This window comes from Castanea sativa, chromosome 11 (assembly GCF_040712315.1).
Source record: "Castanea sativa cultivar Marrone di Chiusa Pesio chromosome 11, ASM4071231v1".
Classification (NCBI taxonomy): Eukaryota; Viridiplantae; Streptophyta; class Magnoliopsida; order Fagales; family Fagaceae; genus Castanea; species Castanea sativa.
This window is the reverse complement of record NC_134023.1, coordinates 49,852,206-49,870,707: the sequence shown is the minus strand read 5'-3', so window position 1 is coordinate 49,870,707 and position 18,502 is coordinate 49,852,206. Positions and strand designations below refer to the sequence as shown.

General features: G+C 34.3%; 1 protein-coding gene across 1 annotated transcript; it reads right to left on the bottom strand.

The window, feature by feature from the left end:
* Nucleotides 1–505: 505 nt before the first annotated feature.
* On the bottom strand, nucleotides 506–889 carry LOC142616653 (pectinesterase inhibitor-like). The gene has a single exon (XM_075789458.1). It carries the CDS (start codon nucleotides 887–889, stop codon nucleotides 506–508), a length of 384 nt encoding a protein of 127 aa, XP_075645573.1.
* Between the last annotated feature and the right edge of the window lie 17,613 nt (nucleotides 890–18,502).

Here is an 18,502-nt window from a genome sequence, read left to right as displayed (position 1 = left end):
GTTTGACAACAAATTTTATTGTAGCATTATTTTTATTTTTGTTGAACTAAAATTCTTGTGATTCTCAAGTCAGGGTGTGCAATAATTTTACTTGGGTGGTTAAAATAAGTTATTTTAATATATATATATATATATATATATTTTTACACAAGTCAGGGTGATCATATGACCACACCAAGTTAAATGTGGAGATGCCCTTGTTTCCAAGGGGAGATCATGCCACATTTGTACCTGTCCTCAACTTGAATCTACAAAAACCAAGATCAAATGTTTATTTTTATTCAATAGAAAGTGACCGATAATATCCAATATACTATTTTGCATGACCACGCGTACAAAAATATTTAACTAAACAATCTCATAGAAGATGATTAGAAACAACCACCAATGTCTCACAAAAATAACGCATATTTTTATTCTCTTGTTGGAGAGGCGGTGCACCAGTTGTTGTATCAATACAGGTTTTAGCATTAGTCATGCAACTATCCGATGCAACATTTACCGTTTAATAGTCATGAGCTTTCAACGCAGTTTTTGCATCTTCTGTTTCGCTAATAGTAGCATCATACATTTTGAGGCAATCATCTAAATGCTTTTTCAATTCGGGGTCTGCAGTCTTGATGAGTGAGCGAACAAGGGCAAGGGTTTTATTAGCAGCAACATCTACCAAGTGAATTGAAATATTGGTAAGGCCAACAAGATCGACAAAGGGTGTATGAGGATCAGATTTGAGGGCCTGCAAACAGAAAGGAGGGTCTTTGTGAGAAGAGCAAATCTCTTTAAGCACATTTTTCGATGCCTTCACGCTTAGCCGACCATATGTTGGGCACATCCATAGGATCGCTAGCAAAAGAGAGAAAAAGAAGGAGACACAAAAAGAAGGGGCCATTTCTGTCATCCTTCACTAACACCAATTGTTTAATTTGATTTATTGAAAGGAACGTATTGTGAAATAAAACAATAGAAGCCTTTAAACTAATTTTTTTTTTTATAACGGACACAATTTATCATTAATTTGTGAAAATTACATCCTTACCTCTATGATTTTTTTTATTATATAGATACAATAGAATTCCCACCAATGATGTCTACTCCAAGATTATTATTATTTATCATCAGTCTAAGAAACATATTAGTTATAAAATAAAACAAATGAAAAGTTAACAGGTGCCCTAAGGTATTAATTTAGGAAATATTTTTAGAAACTTTTTTGGCAAAATGAAAAATGCATTGATTTTTCTGATAGATTTTTATATTTGTCATGAAAGTGATATCAAGACTTTTTCAAAATTGTCCATTAACAAATGCCCTAAGAACATTAGTTAACTAAACTCAAAAAACAAAATACAATACTTGTAATTGATGTGAGTACAATAACATATATCTATAATCTATATAAAATTGAGTAAGTTTGGCTTTTGGTTGATTAAATAATATTTTGCCACGTAATTTTTCATGGTTTCACAATTTTACATGTCAATATTATAATATTTGTACTCTTTTTTTGAATTTAAACTCTATTCTTTATTTAAATCTCCAATAAATAGTTCCCCAGTATATTTTCTTTGAGAAATGGAATAAACAGTTTTCCATACAGAGACACTATCATAATACATATTTATTAATAACTCTCATAATTATCAAATTGCATATTTATTATTCCATATAAAGATATAATTATAATAAATTTCTATTAATAACTATCATAATTATTATCAAGTTGCATATTTAATATTCCATATAAAGACAAAATTATAATAAATATCTATTAATAACTAACATAATTAATGTTTAATTGCATATTTAATATTTTGTATACATACAAAATCATAATAAATGTCTATTAATAACTATCATAATTATAAAATTTCATATCTCATATTTACACAAAAAATAAAGGAGTGATTGTAATTTCAGACTACAACTTCACTCAATATGTTTTTTATTGGACGTGAATATTGACAAATCTACCATTGGATTCATTTTCTTTTTTATCCTTCATACTTGCTAAATTTCCAGAAAAACAAATATTAATAGCTAAGTCATCAACAAAATGTTTAATTTTTAAGTTTTTGTAGTCTAAAATTATCCTTAAAAAATAAGTATATGGATCAATAGTTAATTGTAGGGACACAATTTTTAAACCAAGCCCAAAATGTAAGGGATCTTGGCCCAGTGAACCCAATACAATAAATTTATAGAGAGTGGGTCAAAGAGCTAGGTTTTAGTACATGGATAACAGTTAATATGGCTTTGGATGATGAGCCAACAAGAATTGAACCCGGCTTATGCGAGAAAGTTTGTCCTCGGCACAGTTTGAGGAGCTTTGTTCTAGTATATATTGAATGACAATGGTTACAGGAGTTGTTTAGATTGCTACAGTGTTTTCTCTTCTCCTTTTCTCCTCCCCTTTTCATGAAGGGCCTCTTCCATTATATAGTTCTTTTTAGATGATCTTAATCCTACACTTGTTGATCCTTTGTGCTACCACTTGAGTGCTTGTCCCATCAGACACTCTTTCTAACCTTCTATGAGTTGTGGTTGCCGAGGTAGCACTGTTCAGAGGTCTTTTCCATATAAATGTGGTCAGAAAGTTAGCCGCAGGGCATTCAATGCGGTGTAGTAGCTTTCCCTTAGATATTTTTGAGTCCTTATCCCTCTTGTATGTTCATGATACTCATCCCTATCATTAGAACTTCTTGGAAGGTCACTTTAATCATTAGGATCTACATCTGATCCGCATTTAGCTTATTCGAGTAGATATTCCTCCTCGGACTCGGACTACTCACGATCTCAGCCAAAGCCCCATGCTCTCGGCCGAAGCCCAAAACCCCAATTAATAATATCTAATTGACACGAAGTTTGATGAACATTTTAAGAATAGAAAAAAACATGCAATTCAATAGATTAGAAGATATCAATATATACCTTCAATAACTAGCCCCGCCGCAGAGCCCCTTTGAATTGCTCATATGTTGCTGCCACTTCCTTTAATGGAGGTTCAGCGAACTTGACCACTAGATTCGCGAGAACCTGGCCCTTGACAGAGGTACGAGGCATGTACTTGATGTCAAAAGCCCCTGGAACTGTGCCCTATTCAGCAATCCTCCCCGTATAATTTGCACTTCGTAGAATAAACCTGAGCGGAAGCTAAGTTAGGACAACAACTGTGCGTGCCTCATGTAGTGACTTGCTCACATAGTAAATGGCCACCATAATGGCTTTCCCCAGGGACTCTTGCTGATGGGGGCCTTATCCTACCATATTTAACCATTGCACTCACTATCACACAAGCTCTTCCCACAGATGGCGCCAATTGTAGGGACACGATTTTCAGACCAAGCCCAAAATGTAAGGGATCTTGGCACAGTGAACCCAATACAATAAATTTGTAAAGAGTGGATCAAAGAGCTAGACTTTAATGTATGAATAATAGTTAATATGGTTTTGGATGATGAGTCAACAAGAATTGAACCCGGTTTGTGCGAGAAAGTTTGTCCTCGGCATAATCTGAGAAGCTCTGTTCTAGTATATATTGGATGACAATGGTTACAAGAGTTGTTGAGATTGCTACAATGGTTTCTCTTCTCCTTTTCTCCTCCCCTTTTCATGAAGGGCCTCTTCCATTATATAGTTCCTTTTGGATGATCTTAATCCTACACTTGTTGATCCTTTGAGCAACCACTTAAGTGCTTGTCCCATCAGACACCCTTTCTGGCCTTCTATGAGTTGTGGTTGCCGAGGTAGCACTGTTCAGGGGTCTTTTCTACATAAATGCGGTTAGAAAGTTAGCTGCAGGGCATTCAATGCGGTGTAGCAGCTTTCCCTTAGATATTTTTGAGTCCTTATCCCTCTTGTATGTTCGTGATGCTCGTTCCTATCATTAGAACTTCTTGGAAGATCACTTTGATCATTAGGATCTATATTTGATCTGCATTTAGCTTATCCGACGAGATATTCCTCCTCGGACTCGGACTACTCACGATCTCGGCCAAAGCCCCATGCTCTCGGCTGAAGCCCAAAACCCCAATTAATAATATCTGATTGACACGAAGTTTGATAAACATTTTAAGAATAGAAAAAAACATGCAATTCAACAATTTCATTTTCAAATTAGGTAGTTATGCTATTTTTTTAAGAAGAAGTTGAAGCCTTAGGCAACAACCAAGTTTGTTGCCAAATTTTACCCAAAAATAATAGTAAAAGATTTTAGATCAAATCGTATTTTATTTAACATTTTTGTGCATTGTGGAAGTTATTGATTATATATATATATATATATATATATATATATATATGAGTTTAGATGATTGAATTTCTGTGTAAATATAACTAATACAAAATTATAGTATAATTGAAAAGTACTTAATGCCTTTTTAATTTCACCTTTCGGCTCTTGTAGTGTTCTAAATGGCTGCACTAAATTAGGAAATTGAATTGTATACTTAGCATTAGGGGTGGCAAAATTTGACACGACCCGCGAACCCGACACGATACGACACAAAATTAGCAGGTTATGGGTTGAGGCTTAACGGGTTCGTGTCATATTCGGGTTGACACGGCTAACCCGTTTAATAAATGGGTTGGGTTAGTGTTGAACACATAGAACCCGTTTGACCCGTCTGACCCATTTAATTAAATGATATTTTACCAATATACCCTTCAAACTCTAGGTATATGAACTTATTAGTTGTTGTGATTTATATTCTTTGACATATTGTGATTGATTATTTGTAATATTGGGATATACTTTAATTTTAAATGATTATTTGTGATGCAGTTACTCGTTAGATCTGAATTTTATATTAAAAATATTTATTTGTTTGTTTTTTCATTAATTTTTATTTTTCATTTTGATAAAATCTGATAAACAGGTCGACACGACTGACCCGTTTAATAAATGGGTCGTGTTAGGGTTGAGAAATCTTGACCCGTTTAATAAACATGTCGGGTTAGTGTTGACCTATATAGTCAAATACTCATGACTTGACACGACACGAACCCGACACGCGAACATGAATTGCCACCCCTACTTAGCATAAGATTAGACTTCAATTGGAATCCAATATGGAATCTTAACTTTGGTTTTAAGAGGTTAGAGTCTCATTATATTGCTTTTTTCGACTTTTGTGTCAAGTGTTAATGCATAATTCACTTAGGTAGAAAAATTAAAGAATTTAGATGACACGTATGAAACATAATTATAAATCCATTTTAAAATCTAATTAGATTTTCTCTCAATTTTGGTTTTAAATATATATATATATATATATTTAAAATTAAAGCTGAGAGAAAACCCAATTAAATTATATAGTTGAAGTCAATTTTGCACCATATGTCTAAATTATTTCTTACGTTTGGTGCTAAATGTGGGATCATATCATAAATATCTATTTAGGTAAGTGTAGAGTGCGAAAACCAAAGAGTTTGATAGGCCAAAAATGTATTGACCTTATTGGTAAATTTATCAATTAATTATTCAAGTAAATTAATTAGATTCAATTACATGCAATAAGCGTGGTAGCATAAACAAATCACCAACTAAGTTAAATGCAGCGGAAAATAAATTTGACACAGGGGATTTATTTACGAATGGGGGAAATCACCGAGGCAAAACCCTACATGGTGAATTTAAGGTCACCACTCCCGAGAATCCACTATTATCAAAATAAGTGGTTACAAGTAAAAGGAATCTCAATACCTGATACCAAACTACAGTTGAACCCTTACCCCAATACGCAATTGGACTTGTATTGTAGTGGCAATCTCTCCGTTCAATACACAACTCCCAGTACGTGACTAACCAATGATGCACGGATCCTAATACGTGACTATCATACCAACTTGAGGAAGATGTTGGCTGCAAAGTTCTTCAATTCATCAACGATGAAGATCAGGAAGCTCCTTGGTCACAAAACCCTTAGCGCAAAGGCGTAGCAGCTTCTAGAAAGAACATGATGAACTAGGGAAAATTCTGTCTCCGGTCATAATTTGCGTGCACAATCACTTTCCATCACTTAAGACGGCCCTTAAAATAATCCTTATATATGTCTAGGGTTGTGAGAAAAGAAACCCTACACAAATAATCATGGATATGCGTGAAATCAAATCTGAAAATTCTAATTTCGTAATTCTCGATAGATACAACTTCTGTTGAGCTTTTACATTAAACCTCGATAGATATGATTCTATCGAGATATCTGTCGAGCTTTAATAAACAGTACTTCTTCACTTGTTTCTTAGTCAGACTTGCATGGTTTCAATACTAAACTTGAACACTTGTTTTTTGAAGTACTAAACCCATCCTGGATCTACCCAATTACAAGTAAAGTGCGTTTTGTCAAAGGATTAGCCAATTTACATAGCATTAGCCAATTTACATAGCATATGGTCTCTAACAATCTCAAATATGTCCTAACAATCTCCCCATTTGGTAACTCGTGACAAAACCACAACAAACAAATGAATCATGAAAGAAGTCTTAATTCGCTAAACTCATAATCATTTGTTGAATTACAAACAAATCTAACACTAACACAAACTCTTGAAAAACTTTGCAAGAAGAAAGTTCATAGCATGATAGATTTCCACAACCTGTCTATCTGAAACACTTTAAACAAAACTCATCAAGGCATTTTAGTATGAAACAGAAATAAAGATTGCATACATAAAGAAACATGTGTATAAAGGGAGAAAAGAACCAACACATAGAGAGATAGGTGAAGAACAACATAAATAAATGGTCACAAGACTAGTGTACAAGAGGATAATGTAACTTTAAAAGAAAGAAAAGAAAAGTACATAAAATCCTCACATCCCTCACAATGTATAGACACTCTCTTTAACAAAAATGTCATATACTAACTCTCTTTCTAAATACAAGACTACTCTCATCCCAAAACTACTCCCGCTTTTTGTCACGAATGACAAAGGTGAGTCATCGAGAGGTCATTATCTCATCATCAATGGAAGAGCTAATATCCTCATCCTCATCATCATCACCATTATCACCATCCTCATCTGCCAAAGTCTCTGGAAATGGAGATGGAGAAGCGGCGAAACTAACAAAGTGAGCCTGTTGTCATGCTATACAACCGACACGGGTGTTCACCTGACATAACTCATTAGTGAGAGTGTCAAGGCAAGCATCCATGCATTAAAGTTGTGCCATGATAGCCCCCAAGGTCACATCACCAGTTGAGGAAGAAGGAGTAGAAATAGAAGGAATAGTAGAAGCTATAGGACTAGTAGACTCTACATATGGCCGCTTCGGTCGAAGCTAGGCCTCACTTTGTCAAACAGAACCGGCGTCGATAACACCCATGGTGGGATAATAAGGAGAATCAGGAATAGGGGTAGAAAAATGGCGAATGATCCACGTGATAGCCAAAGGAAAGATGAGCTTATCACAGGTCACCGCATCTTGATAGACATTAATGATAGAAGTGATAAAATGAAAGGGGAAGTCAATAGAAAGATCTTCTAAAAGGGATAAAAGAAAATGAGTACGAGGCTCTGCGATAGAGTTATAGTGAGATAGTGGAGTAAAAACAAATGTCATCACCATGTTAAGGAATCTCGGACCTTTTGCAAAGCCTAAGCATGGAGTGTTTTGCCTACCACCCCATATGGAAGGTATCTCACAAAAGTGAGACAGAAGCTCGTCTTTAGACACAGTCCTAAGACGTTGACAACCAGGGTAGTCAGGATGCGCTACCCTTGAAACATGTAGTACCTCAGATATAAGATCTGGGGTAACTACGATACGTGTACCTCGAAATGTCACGGAAAACCGAGGTACATAGGTATCAATACCATGTATATTGGAGTAAAACTCCTGTATAAATACGATGAGACACCTCAAGGGTCTCTCACAAAGAGATTCCCAGCCTCGAGTTTGAATGACCGTAGGGAGAGAAGTGTTGGAAAAGTCCGACAGAACAACATGGTGCTTTGGATGAACGCCACGTTTCTGAAAGTTCTCAAGGAAGTCCTGTTTGGCCTTCCCATCACGGAACTGAATGTGAAGAGGGGGAAAGAAAGGATAAGAAGAAGAAGACTCAAAACCAAGAGGGTTTCGAGCCGGAGTGGATTTGTGCTTAGGTGCCATGCGCAGTCTATCCGAGAGAGAGAGAGAGAAAGAGATAAAACACATCACAACTAGAACAAGAGAAAGAATAGAATACGTATGCATGAAATATTCATGAACATGTGACGTGCAAAATTTAAATACATCATGGGTAAAACCCAATCCAAACCTACTAGCACACATCAACAATAATCAAACACACATCTAAATGCATGAAACATTGTAAAAATGCAAGGAATACAATGCATGATCATATAGAATCAAATCAAAATAACCCAACCCACAAATTTCACAAAGATCTCAAAAATCTTAAAAATTTTCAAAAACCCCAAAACCTAGGTCTAAAATGCATGAATGCATGAAAATGAAGGGATTAGAACACATACCAAGTAATCTAAGCTTGATATAGGTTGAAAATGCAATGCGTGAGAAGATTTGAGTGAGTGAGAAGTGTTTAGAGGGAGAGAAGAGTGTTTTCTGTCGAGAGAGAAGTGAGAAAATGAAGTCTGATTCACACTTAGTCCTTAAATAGAAGTTGCAGCTCGATGGATTGAAGTAACTGTTGAGAATTGTCAAGCACTAATTCTGAACAGAAGTGAATCTGTCGAGGTGCTGCCGAGGTTTTGTCGATGGCAAAAACACTTTGATGGATCGAGATTCTGTCGAGAATCTATTGGCCAGATAGAAACTTGCTTAAAGGATCAAGAAGCTATCGAGAAGCTATCGAGACAAAATCCAGAAAGCTCGATGGATCGAGAATGCGATAAAATCTATCAAGAAAAGAAGAAAGAGGGGCTCGATAGAAACGAATCTGTTGAGCTTGAAGAAAAGTTGTTTTCAAATAAGGGAAAAACACATAGAGATGAATGCAAAAAGTAAGCTACTCAAACATAGATCCAATCAACATATTAAGCTCTCAAAAACATCTTATAGCAAGAAAATGCAAAGCATTCATGGATCCAAAAACACACACATACACACTAAACATGTCTAACCAATTTTTTTATTTCAAAAATAAGTTATGACAAATTAGTGAGCGTATATTAATACATGTATTCTTTGTGATGACCAAATCATATTGTACTTGCACATGTATCAAAAGTAGCAAAGAATTGCGTGTTGTGTGTGAAAACATAGCAAGATTGCATAAGTGTCTTATATTATGACGCTTTGAGATACGAGAAAATCAAATACACTCACACACAATCATAACTGCTTGATGGAGACTATCACCTTCGAGGTACATCTTATAGTTCCCACTTCTCCTAGAAACACGCTTGCAACCATATTTAAAAGCATTTTGATTCTTTTTGCTTTTGTTTTTCTTTGCATATTTTCCTTTTTTTTTTTATAGCAAATCATGCATGGGCATATAAGAGCAAGAAAAAAAAAATCCAATTATGTAAGCTTAAACATCACAATTTTGCTATGACAAAGCAAACAGATATTATTCATGATTGGCGGACTTTAGTGGTGAGATGGTTTTTTATGTCTTTCTTTTAGGATTGTTTAGTCCTTCCCGTCAAAAAGAGTGATATGAGTGTTAAATAAAAGATTACTTGATCATGCTCATCACAAACACGAGCCACAAAGCTCACTTGTTTAGTTGTGTATTGAGATACTCATCTAAGTTACAAAAAATACAAAGTTTAAAAAACTTTGTTTCAATGGTCATTCAAGCTACACAAGTACCAATATAAACAAACACACACTGTTTTTGAATTTTTCTGATTTTTGAATTTTTTTTTTATTTTAATGAAAAACAAAATAAAGCAAAACTGAAAACAAACAAACAAACAAAAATATGTTAAACAAAGCAAAGCATAAAACTAGACTGACTCAAAATAAAAAAGCAAAACAAACAAGTAATGCATAAACAAGAGAGAGAGAGAGAGAGAGAAGTGACTAAATCATTTTGAGCATTTTTCCTTTCACACATTGGAAGAACCTTTCCTTTGAGCAAACCTTTGATCCAATGATAAGGGGGAAGAATTGAAACCGTTCAAATTCGAAAGGAATATGAGGGCCTTGAGAATATCTCCAAGAGGAGCAAAAGAGGATGGAAACTAATTTCGGTTTCCGGATAAGAGCATACTATTGCTTTGTTAAGTGGCTAACCACTTGTAACAATTTGGACGAGTATGCCCAGAAGCTCCACAATGATGACAAAAATGCGGCTTCTTCAGTTGAGACTTTTTGTTGTTAACCCTCTTAGTCCTAGGGCTTCTAGTCTCTTTCTTTTCAACCTTAGGGGGTGCTCCTAAAATAGATTTGCATTTATCTAAGTTCTTACTAGCTATTTCAATTTTAGCTTCATCATTCTTAGAATTAACATTATCAGCAGGTGAGACAAAAGAAGTTGTACTATATGAGGCAATATTAGAATAAGAGAAATCATACCCCAAACTGGTTTTATCAAAAGCAGCTTTTTGAGAGCTAAGCATCTCATCGAGCTTTGCATTGGAAGTCCTCTCTAATTGAGCTCTAACCTGGAATAGTTTTGCTTCAAGCTTCTTTGTCCTTTCAACATGGTTGTTGTTCTTGAGCCATAAAGCTCCAATCGTTTAATTTGCTTCATCAACTTTTATAGAGAACTCATCTCGATTTAGCTCAATATCACTTAGCTTCTTGGTGGCTAACCTATACAGTTTTTCATACTTCTCAGAAACCTTGTATAATTTTGTATAGGCTGTATGGATATTGTCTTGATAATCCATTTTCTCAAACTTTGATTCCACCAAGTCCTCTTGTTCATCCACTGGTTCAACAATCCCCTTAGCAGGATCTATTGTAGCAGTGAAGGCACTCAAGATTCCCTCGTCATCACTATCATCTGACTCAATTTCAAGCTTAGTGTCGCTCAAGGTAGCAGCAAGAGCCTTGCTTTTCCCAATTGACTTGAGATATGTTAGACATTCTTGTTTCATGTGTCCAAAATCTCGACATCCGAAACACTTTGGTCTGGAGGGAATGGTGTACTGACCGCCATCCTTAGCATCCTTCTTTCCTTTGTCTTGACTCTTGAATTGAGAAGAACTGGATTGCTTACGGTCCTTGTCAAATCTTTTAGCATTGGCATTCTTCGTGAAATTTTTGAATTGCCTAGTGATGTAGGATTTTTAGAATCTTTATCATCAGAAGACTCATCAGTCTCATTACTTTTGGCCTTCAGTGCCATGCTCTTACTTTTGCTTCCTTTCCCGATTCTAGTCAAACCCAATTTATAGGTTTGCAAGTTGCCAACTAGCTCCGTCAAAGGAATTTTATCAATGTCCTTGGATTCTTCAATTGTGGTGATCTTGGCATGGAATCTCTTAGGCAGAAATCTGAACACTTTCTCAAAATCTTGGGTTCGGGAATAGTTTCCCCAAGATTAAAGGCTGCGTTAACTATGTATTTTAGCTTGGCATAGAACTAATCAAATGACTCATCCTCTTCCATCTTAATCTCTTCAAAGCTCATAGTAAGCCTTTGAAGTTTTGAATCCTTGATAGCCTTAGTCCCTTCATAGGTTGTTTGAAGGATAGTCCATGTTTCCTTAGCAGTTTCAGTGGAGGAGATCTTCTTGAACTCCTTATTGGTGACCACATTGAATAGAGCATTCAATGCTTTGTTGTTGAAGTTTGCCGCTTTGATCTTGGCATCATCCTAATCAGCCGACGCTTTCTTTGGCTTAGTCAAGCCAATCTCCACAGCTTGCACACCTCCTCATCTAAAGACTGCAAGAAAGCTCTCATGCGTACTTTCTAGTATGCATAGTTAGTGTCATCAAATAAAAGAGGTATAATAAGAGATTGTCCTCTATCCATGACAAACTAGGTTCAATGGATCACACAGTAAAGATTAAATCTAATAAGAGTGTGCCTGCTCTGATACCACTTGATGGGTCCAAAATGTATTGACCTTTTTGGAAAATTTATTAATTAATTAGCCAAGTGAATTAATTAGATTCAGTTACATGCAATAAGTGTGGTAGCACAAACAAATCACTAATTAAATTAAATGCAGTGGAAAATAAATTTGACACAGGTGATTTGTTTACGAATGGGGAAAACCACTGAGGCAAAACCCCGCCGGTGAATTTAAGGTCATTACTCCCGAGAATCCACTATTATAAAAAAAAAACGGTTACAAGTAAAAGGAATCCCAGTACCTATTACCAACTGACAGTTGAATCCTTATCCTAATACCCAATTAGACTTGTATTGTAGTGACAATCTTTCCGTTCAATGCACAACTCCCAATGCGTGACTAACCAATTATGTACGGATCCCAGTACGTTACTAACATACCAACTTAAGGAAGATGTTGGCTGCAAAGTTCTTCAATTCATCAACGATGAATATCAGGAAGCTCTTTGGTCACAACACTCTTGACGTAAAGACGCAATAGCTTCTAGAGAGAATATGATGAACTATGGCAAATTTTGTCTTCGGTCACAATTTGCATGCACAACCACTTTGCATCACTTGAGATGACCCTTATAATAATCCTTATATATGTCTAGAGTTGTGAAAAAAGAAACCTTACACAAATACTCATGGATATGTGTGAAATCAGATCTGAAAATTCTAATTTCGTAATTCTTGATAGATACACCTTCTGTTGAGCTTCTACATTAAACCTCGATAGATATGATTCTGTCGAGGTTTAATGAACAACACTTCTTCACTTGTTTCTTGGTCAGACTTGCATGACTTCAATACTAAACTTAAACACTTGTTTCTTGAAGTACTAAACCCATCCAAGATCTCTCTAATTACAAGTAAAGAGCGTTTTGTCAAAGGATTAGCCAATTTACATAACATATGTCTCTAACAATCTCACATATGCCCTAATAGAGTCCATAATTAATAAAACGTAAAACAAAAAAATAAATAAGTAAAAAATCATGAACAATTTGCATTTTCCTCCAAATAATATTCTTATAAGGCTTTTTCAAGAGTTAGCAAAATATAAAAATATCTACCTAGTATGTATATAAAATAATGTCCATAAATATTATTTAACTTATGTAGGATTTTTTTTTCAAAAAAAAAAAAAAACTTATTTAGGAATACTATGCATTTAATTGTATATTTTTAAGTGTATCCATGCATATGCATGGGTTACAAGCTAGTCTATATATATTAATAACCAAAGCTTAAAGAAAATCCAATTAGATTTTAATTGGATCCTTAGTTTTGTGCCACATGTTCTATTTAATTTTTGATTTTATGTCAAGTAAATTATTGAGTGTACAAATTGAAGAATCCAAATACAATTAGATTCTAAGTTAGATTTCAATTAGTGTCCAATTTTTTGTCATGTCTCCAACCAAATTTTTAGATTTTGTTGCTAGTGAATTATTGGGTGCGAAAACCGAAGAGTCTAAAACCAATTAAATTCTAAATTATATATATATATATATATATTTCTAAATATATATATATTTCTAAATATATATATATATATATATATATATATATATATATATAATGAGAAGCCATTACATATTTTAGAAACGTATAGTTTCAAAAAATGTGTAAGTTAATACCATGTATAGATTCTAATTGGATTCTCAATTTTCAACCACATGTCCTATTGAATTTTTTATTTTATGCCCAGTGAATTTGTGAGTGTAAAAATCAAAGAGCCTAATTCCAATTTGATTCTAAATTTGATTTAAATTGAAGTCCAATTTTCCGCCACGTATTTATCTAAGTTTTTAATTTTTGTGGTAAGTGAATTATTGGATGCGAAAACTGAATAGTCTAAAACCAATTAAATTCTAAATCATATATACATACACACACACACACACACACACACACACACAAATATACATAAGAAACCATTACACACTAGTATATATTTAAAGCCAAAGTTAATAGTGTTTGTTTATTTAGACCCCTTAAAACAGATTGTTTAACTGAATATATTAGCCAAGTGATTACTTAAGTTAATTATGAGATCTAGGTTAAACAGTGAAAGATCATATCATACACAGCAATGGAAAATGAAGAACACAATGATATGACGATCGAGAAAAACCAATGAAACCGACAGTTTCAAGGTAAAAACTTGGGGAGGATTTGACCTAGCTATCTTCAAGATAAAACAAATCCACTATAGAGAATTGATGTTTTTACAATTAGATTTAACCATAAATCTATTGCTATCTCCGGTAGTTACTTACTGACACGACCACGTGCAAGCTCCAAATCCACAGACTCATTTTCGCTTGAATTTGCACTACACAAGCACCCACGCTTGTGACTTTCAGATCCCACTCAAATGTTTCAGATCATGGCTTATTGATCTTTACAGGAATTAGATTCCACCAGCACTTGATTGTAGATTTTGTTTCGGTAGATGCTTGTAGAGTTAGAAGGTACAAAATCTCTTAGTGTTAGGTTCTAAGACCTTAAGGACTAATGTATTAGAACTATAATGTGTAATGTGTTGGCAAACCATGATCAAACATAAAGCCTAGGTTTAGGCTTGTTTAAAGTATGTTTTATTGTAAAGTTGGAATTGAGTGATTGCAGAAATTAGTGGACAAATTCTACAAGGCTTGACTGATCGAAAATTAGATTTGATCGATCGAGAATCGTACTGAATTAATTTTCTGCAAAATTTCCAACTCTGCCTAAGCTTGTTTGACATGTAAGGTTTTATGTTTTACTTCACATATAAATAAATAAAAACCCTGGCTATGTTTTAGAGACTTTTTGATGTGTTGTGTGTTAAATCTCTTGTGAGATCTAGAGGTGTTTACCTTCATATACACTTGGGTTATCAAGATCAAAGTTCATGTCAAGAACTTGGTGATCGCTTCAGTTGCTGCATAAAGAACTTAAATAAGATCTTAAATCTTTGAGTGGACTCTCAAAGTCACAAGTAGGAGAACTTGTGGTTGCAGTGGATCTAAGGAAAGAAGTAGTCCGTGGACATGGAGCTATCATGTGGTCGTGGTAGTAAGTTTTCTACTCGAGGTAGCAATAGGATGTTAATGGCCTAAGTCTTATTGTACAAACTTCAATTCTTTCTTCATGAATCTATTTTTTTACCTTGAGGATAGCTAGGTGAAATTCTCTCTAGGTTTTTTACCGGTTAGGTTTTCCTGGGTCATCATCTTTGTGTTCTTTATTTTCTGCTGCTGTGCATCATATGACTTTATTGTTTTAACCTAGATTTGAATAATAAACCTAAGTATTCACTTGGTTAATTAATTAGGTTAAACAATCTAGTTTACAGAGATCTAAAACTTTACACTTAGATCTCACAGAAATAACTTACAACTCTTCCAAGAGTCTTCAAAATGTAAATAGGGTTTTCTTTTTATACATAAGAGTGTTGGACTGAAACCCTAAACATTTTTGTGAGCTTGGGCCAGTTCAAAATTCTGCAAAAATTCTTTTTCTGCGATTTTGGATCGATCGAGCTTCACCATTCGATCAGTCGAGCTTCACAGAATAATAATTATTTTTCTTGCAGCTTGTACATTCTTGAGTCTGACCTATACAACTTTAAGCAATGTCTAACAACTATTCTAGACAAGTTTTTGTTCTCGGTTTGCCAACACATACAAATTGAGATTCTAAACATTTAATCCTAAATGTTTAATTAGAACCTAACAAATAGAAAATCCAATTAGATTTCAAATTAGGTTTCAATTATGGGCTAATTTTATGACATATGTCGCATTTAACTTTTTAATTTTTGTGCCAAAAAACCAAAAATGCACAGTAATAACACTCATTCTTAGTTTTTGTACTTAAGTGTGAAAACCAAAGGTAGTACCAAAGTGTGAAAACCAAAGGGACTCAATAATAAGACTCGCTCTTAGTTTCTATTTCTAATTGTGTCAGAGAACTGGTATGTTTGATTCTAGAACTTCAAGAACTGAGGGGAAGAAAATGAACAGTACATTTCCATCTTATCATCAGCAATGATGAAGAGATTAGTATCCTCTCTAAACTGACTCCGAATATGCAATTTCTAATCTGTACTTTGGCATTAGACCATGACCAATACTGTTTTCAATTTCTTACTTTGGCATTCATATGCTACTTCCTTGCATTAGACCATGACCAATACTGTTTTGGTATCATCTGCTACCTTTGCATTCGGTGGATTATAATTTTTTTTAAAGTATTAAAAAGCTTTTTATGTTTTGTAAATTATGATGGGCGTTTGTTCAACAATGAACCCTCTGCACTAAATTCTGATGGTGACAAAAAAAAAAAAAAATGCTTTATTTCCGGTAGTGCCAGTTGACCTATAGCTAATTGGCTTGATTATTAGTAGTTCTTTCTTTTTCTTTGATCCTTGCCTATATACATGTGGGAACATGGTGTCAGTAATGTTAGCTCATCATATTTTTTGGCTTTTCTTCACAAACTGAATTTTAGACGTTTATATTTTTGGATTCTAACTCAGGGATACTCTGAACCTTCATATATGTGTTTATCTTTTTTACCTTATTCACTGATAATTATGTGATACCTTTGCACATCACACATTTATCCATTTTGAATTTGCCATATATTGAGATGATGTTATCTACAGGCCAGGATGATGTTACAAAGTATCTGATTTGCCATTTTATTTCCCATTGGTAAATTTATTTTTGATATGTTCCTTTCTCAATATTCATAGTTAAGCCTAACTCAGTGAGCACAAATTTCTTGTGCTGAAGCCTGAATGGCTAGAGGCAGTCTCACCCATTCCGTTGATGAAGATCCCAATGTTTCATGATACCGATTGTTAGGATCAAGTGCTTACCCAATAGACTAAAAGCTATAGCTGATGGTAAAGGAGCATGCGTAACTTTATTCCTTTAAAGCGTAGCAGCTCAACGCCAACAAGTTGATTGAGATTTGACCCAACCTAGCCTCCACCTCTAGCAGAATGTTAGACTTGGCCCACTAGGCCTTCGCCCAACACTTTCCATCAGACAAGCGGCCGTTCTTCTATAAATTAGGCTAAAAATTTAGAAGTAATGTAATTTCTATAAAGTAAGCCAAGTGGTTCAAAACTCTTGCCCTTTTTTACTATGTCTTGTCTTCAAATCAGATAAATGAGATTAAAAAATAGCACATGAAACAAATAGAAATACAACGAAAGCAACCTAAATTAATATAAGACGAATACTTTCATCATCTCTATCGACCGAATAGCAAAAAATACCATAGAAGCCAAATTTGAGAGAAAACTCAATTAAATTCTAAATTAGATTTTAATTATGAGTTAATTTTGTGTCATGTGTACCAATTTTTTTTTTTTTTTGGTGCCAAATATGGGAACCATACTATAAATATTCATTCAGGTGTCTATTTTAAAACAAATTACTTGTGTCTTTGTCTTGGTAGAGGATAAGGATCATGGAATTCTCTTGCATCCAGGTGCCTTTTCAGCATTTTCTTTTCATCAAAACCTACTAAGCTCTTTCGTATTCTTCAATTATAAATCCATTGATTATTATTTGGTTAATATTCTCTCCCTTATCTCTATTCACATCTGAAACTCATTTCTCCTCTATGGCATCTGCACACAGCCTGATCACATAGTATGAGGACCGACAGGGTGCACATGTTTTCCTCTTTTCCTGAAAAAATTTAGCTTTGTATTGATTCAAAATGCAAAAACTAATAATTATTTACCCAAAAAAGAAAACCCAGTTCTATTTGTTTTCTTTTCATTGTGACATTTGTTTTCCCATGGTAGAGTTAATAATCGCACTAACTCAGACCTTAAACAGTCTTCCATGACCATGAGGTCCATTTCATGCCTCTTTTTCTTCCCTTATTTTTTTCCTTATGTTAACCGTTCTGTTTGAAAAATGCCATATCGGTCACCAAGTCAATATTTCAGCAGAGTTCCGCTATATTGATGGGTATATGTTCTGGAACTGGAATGAATTAGATTGGATTGTTTTTGAGTGATCATTCGTGAAATTCCTTAGTGGCTGGACATAATAGATTATTTAAGGGTCTTTGGGTATGAATGTTAATTTCAAGTTTTGTTTTAGCTAGGTTTTGATAGTTTAAATTTATACACCTTTAGGAGTAGAATTTGGAAGCCTTAAGTGATCAAGTGTTGCCTTGTGAAGGAGGAATCTTAGCTTTTAATGTGTAGCCACGTTCAAGAGCGATCAAATGTTGCCTTGTGGAGGTTTTGTGAACTGTAAGTAACTAAGTCATTAACCCGTTTTATGCATCAGATAGTTAACGATTGTTTAAATATCCTTACTATGTTAAATGTTACAATTAGTTAAAAATGAATGAAGATCAATATCTTCAATACGTTAAATGTTACAATTAGTGAAAAAAAATAACCATATTTTTTCTTTGTTATTAGAATAAACAAAGCTTATATGGCAAAATATTAAAAGGTCAACAAATATTCAAACATCTTTGATTTGGTTTA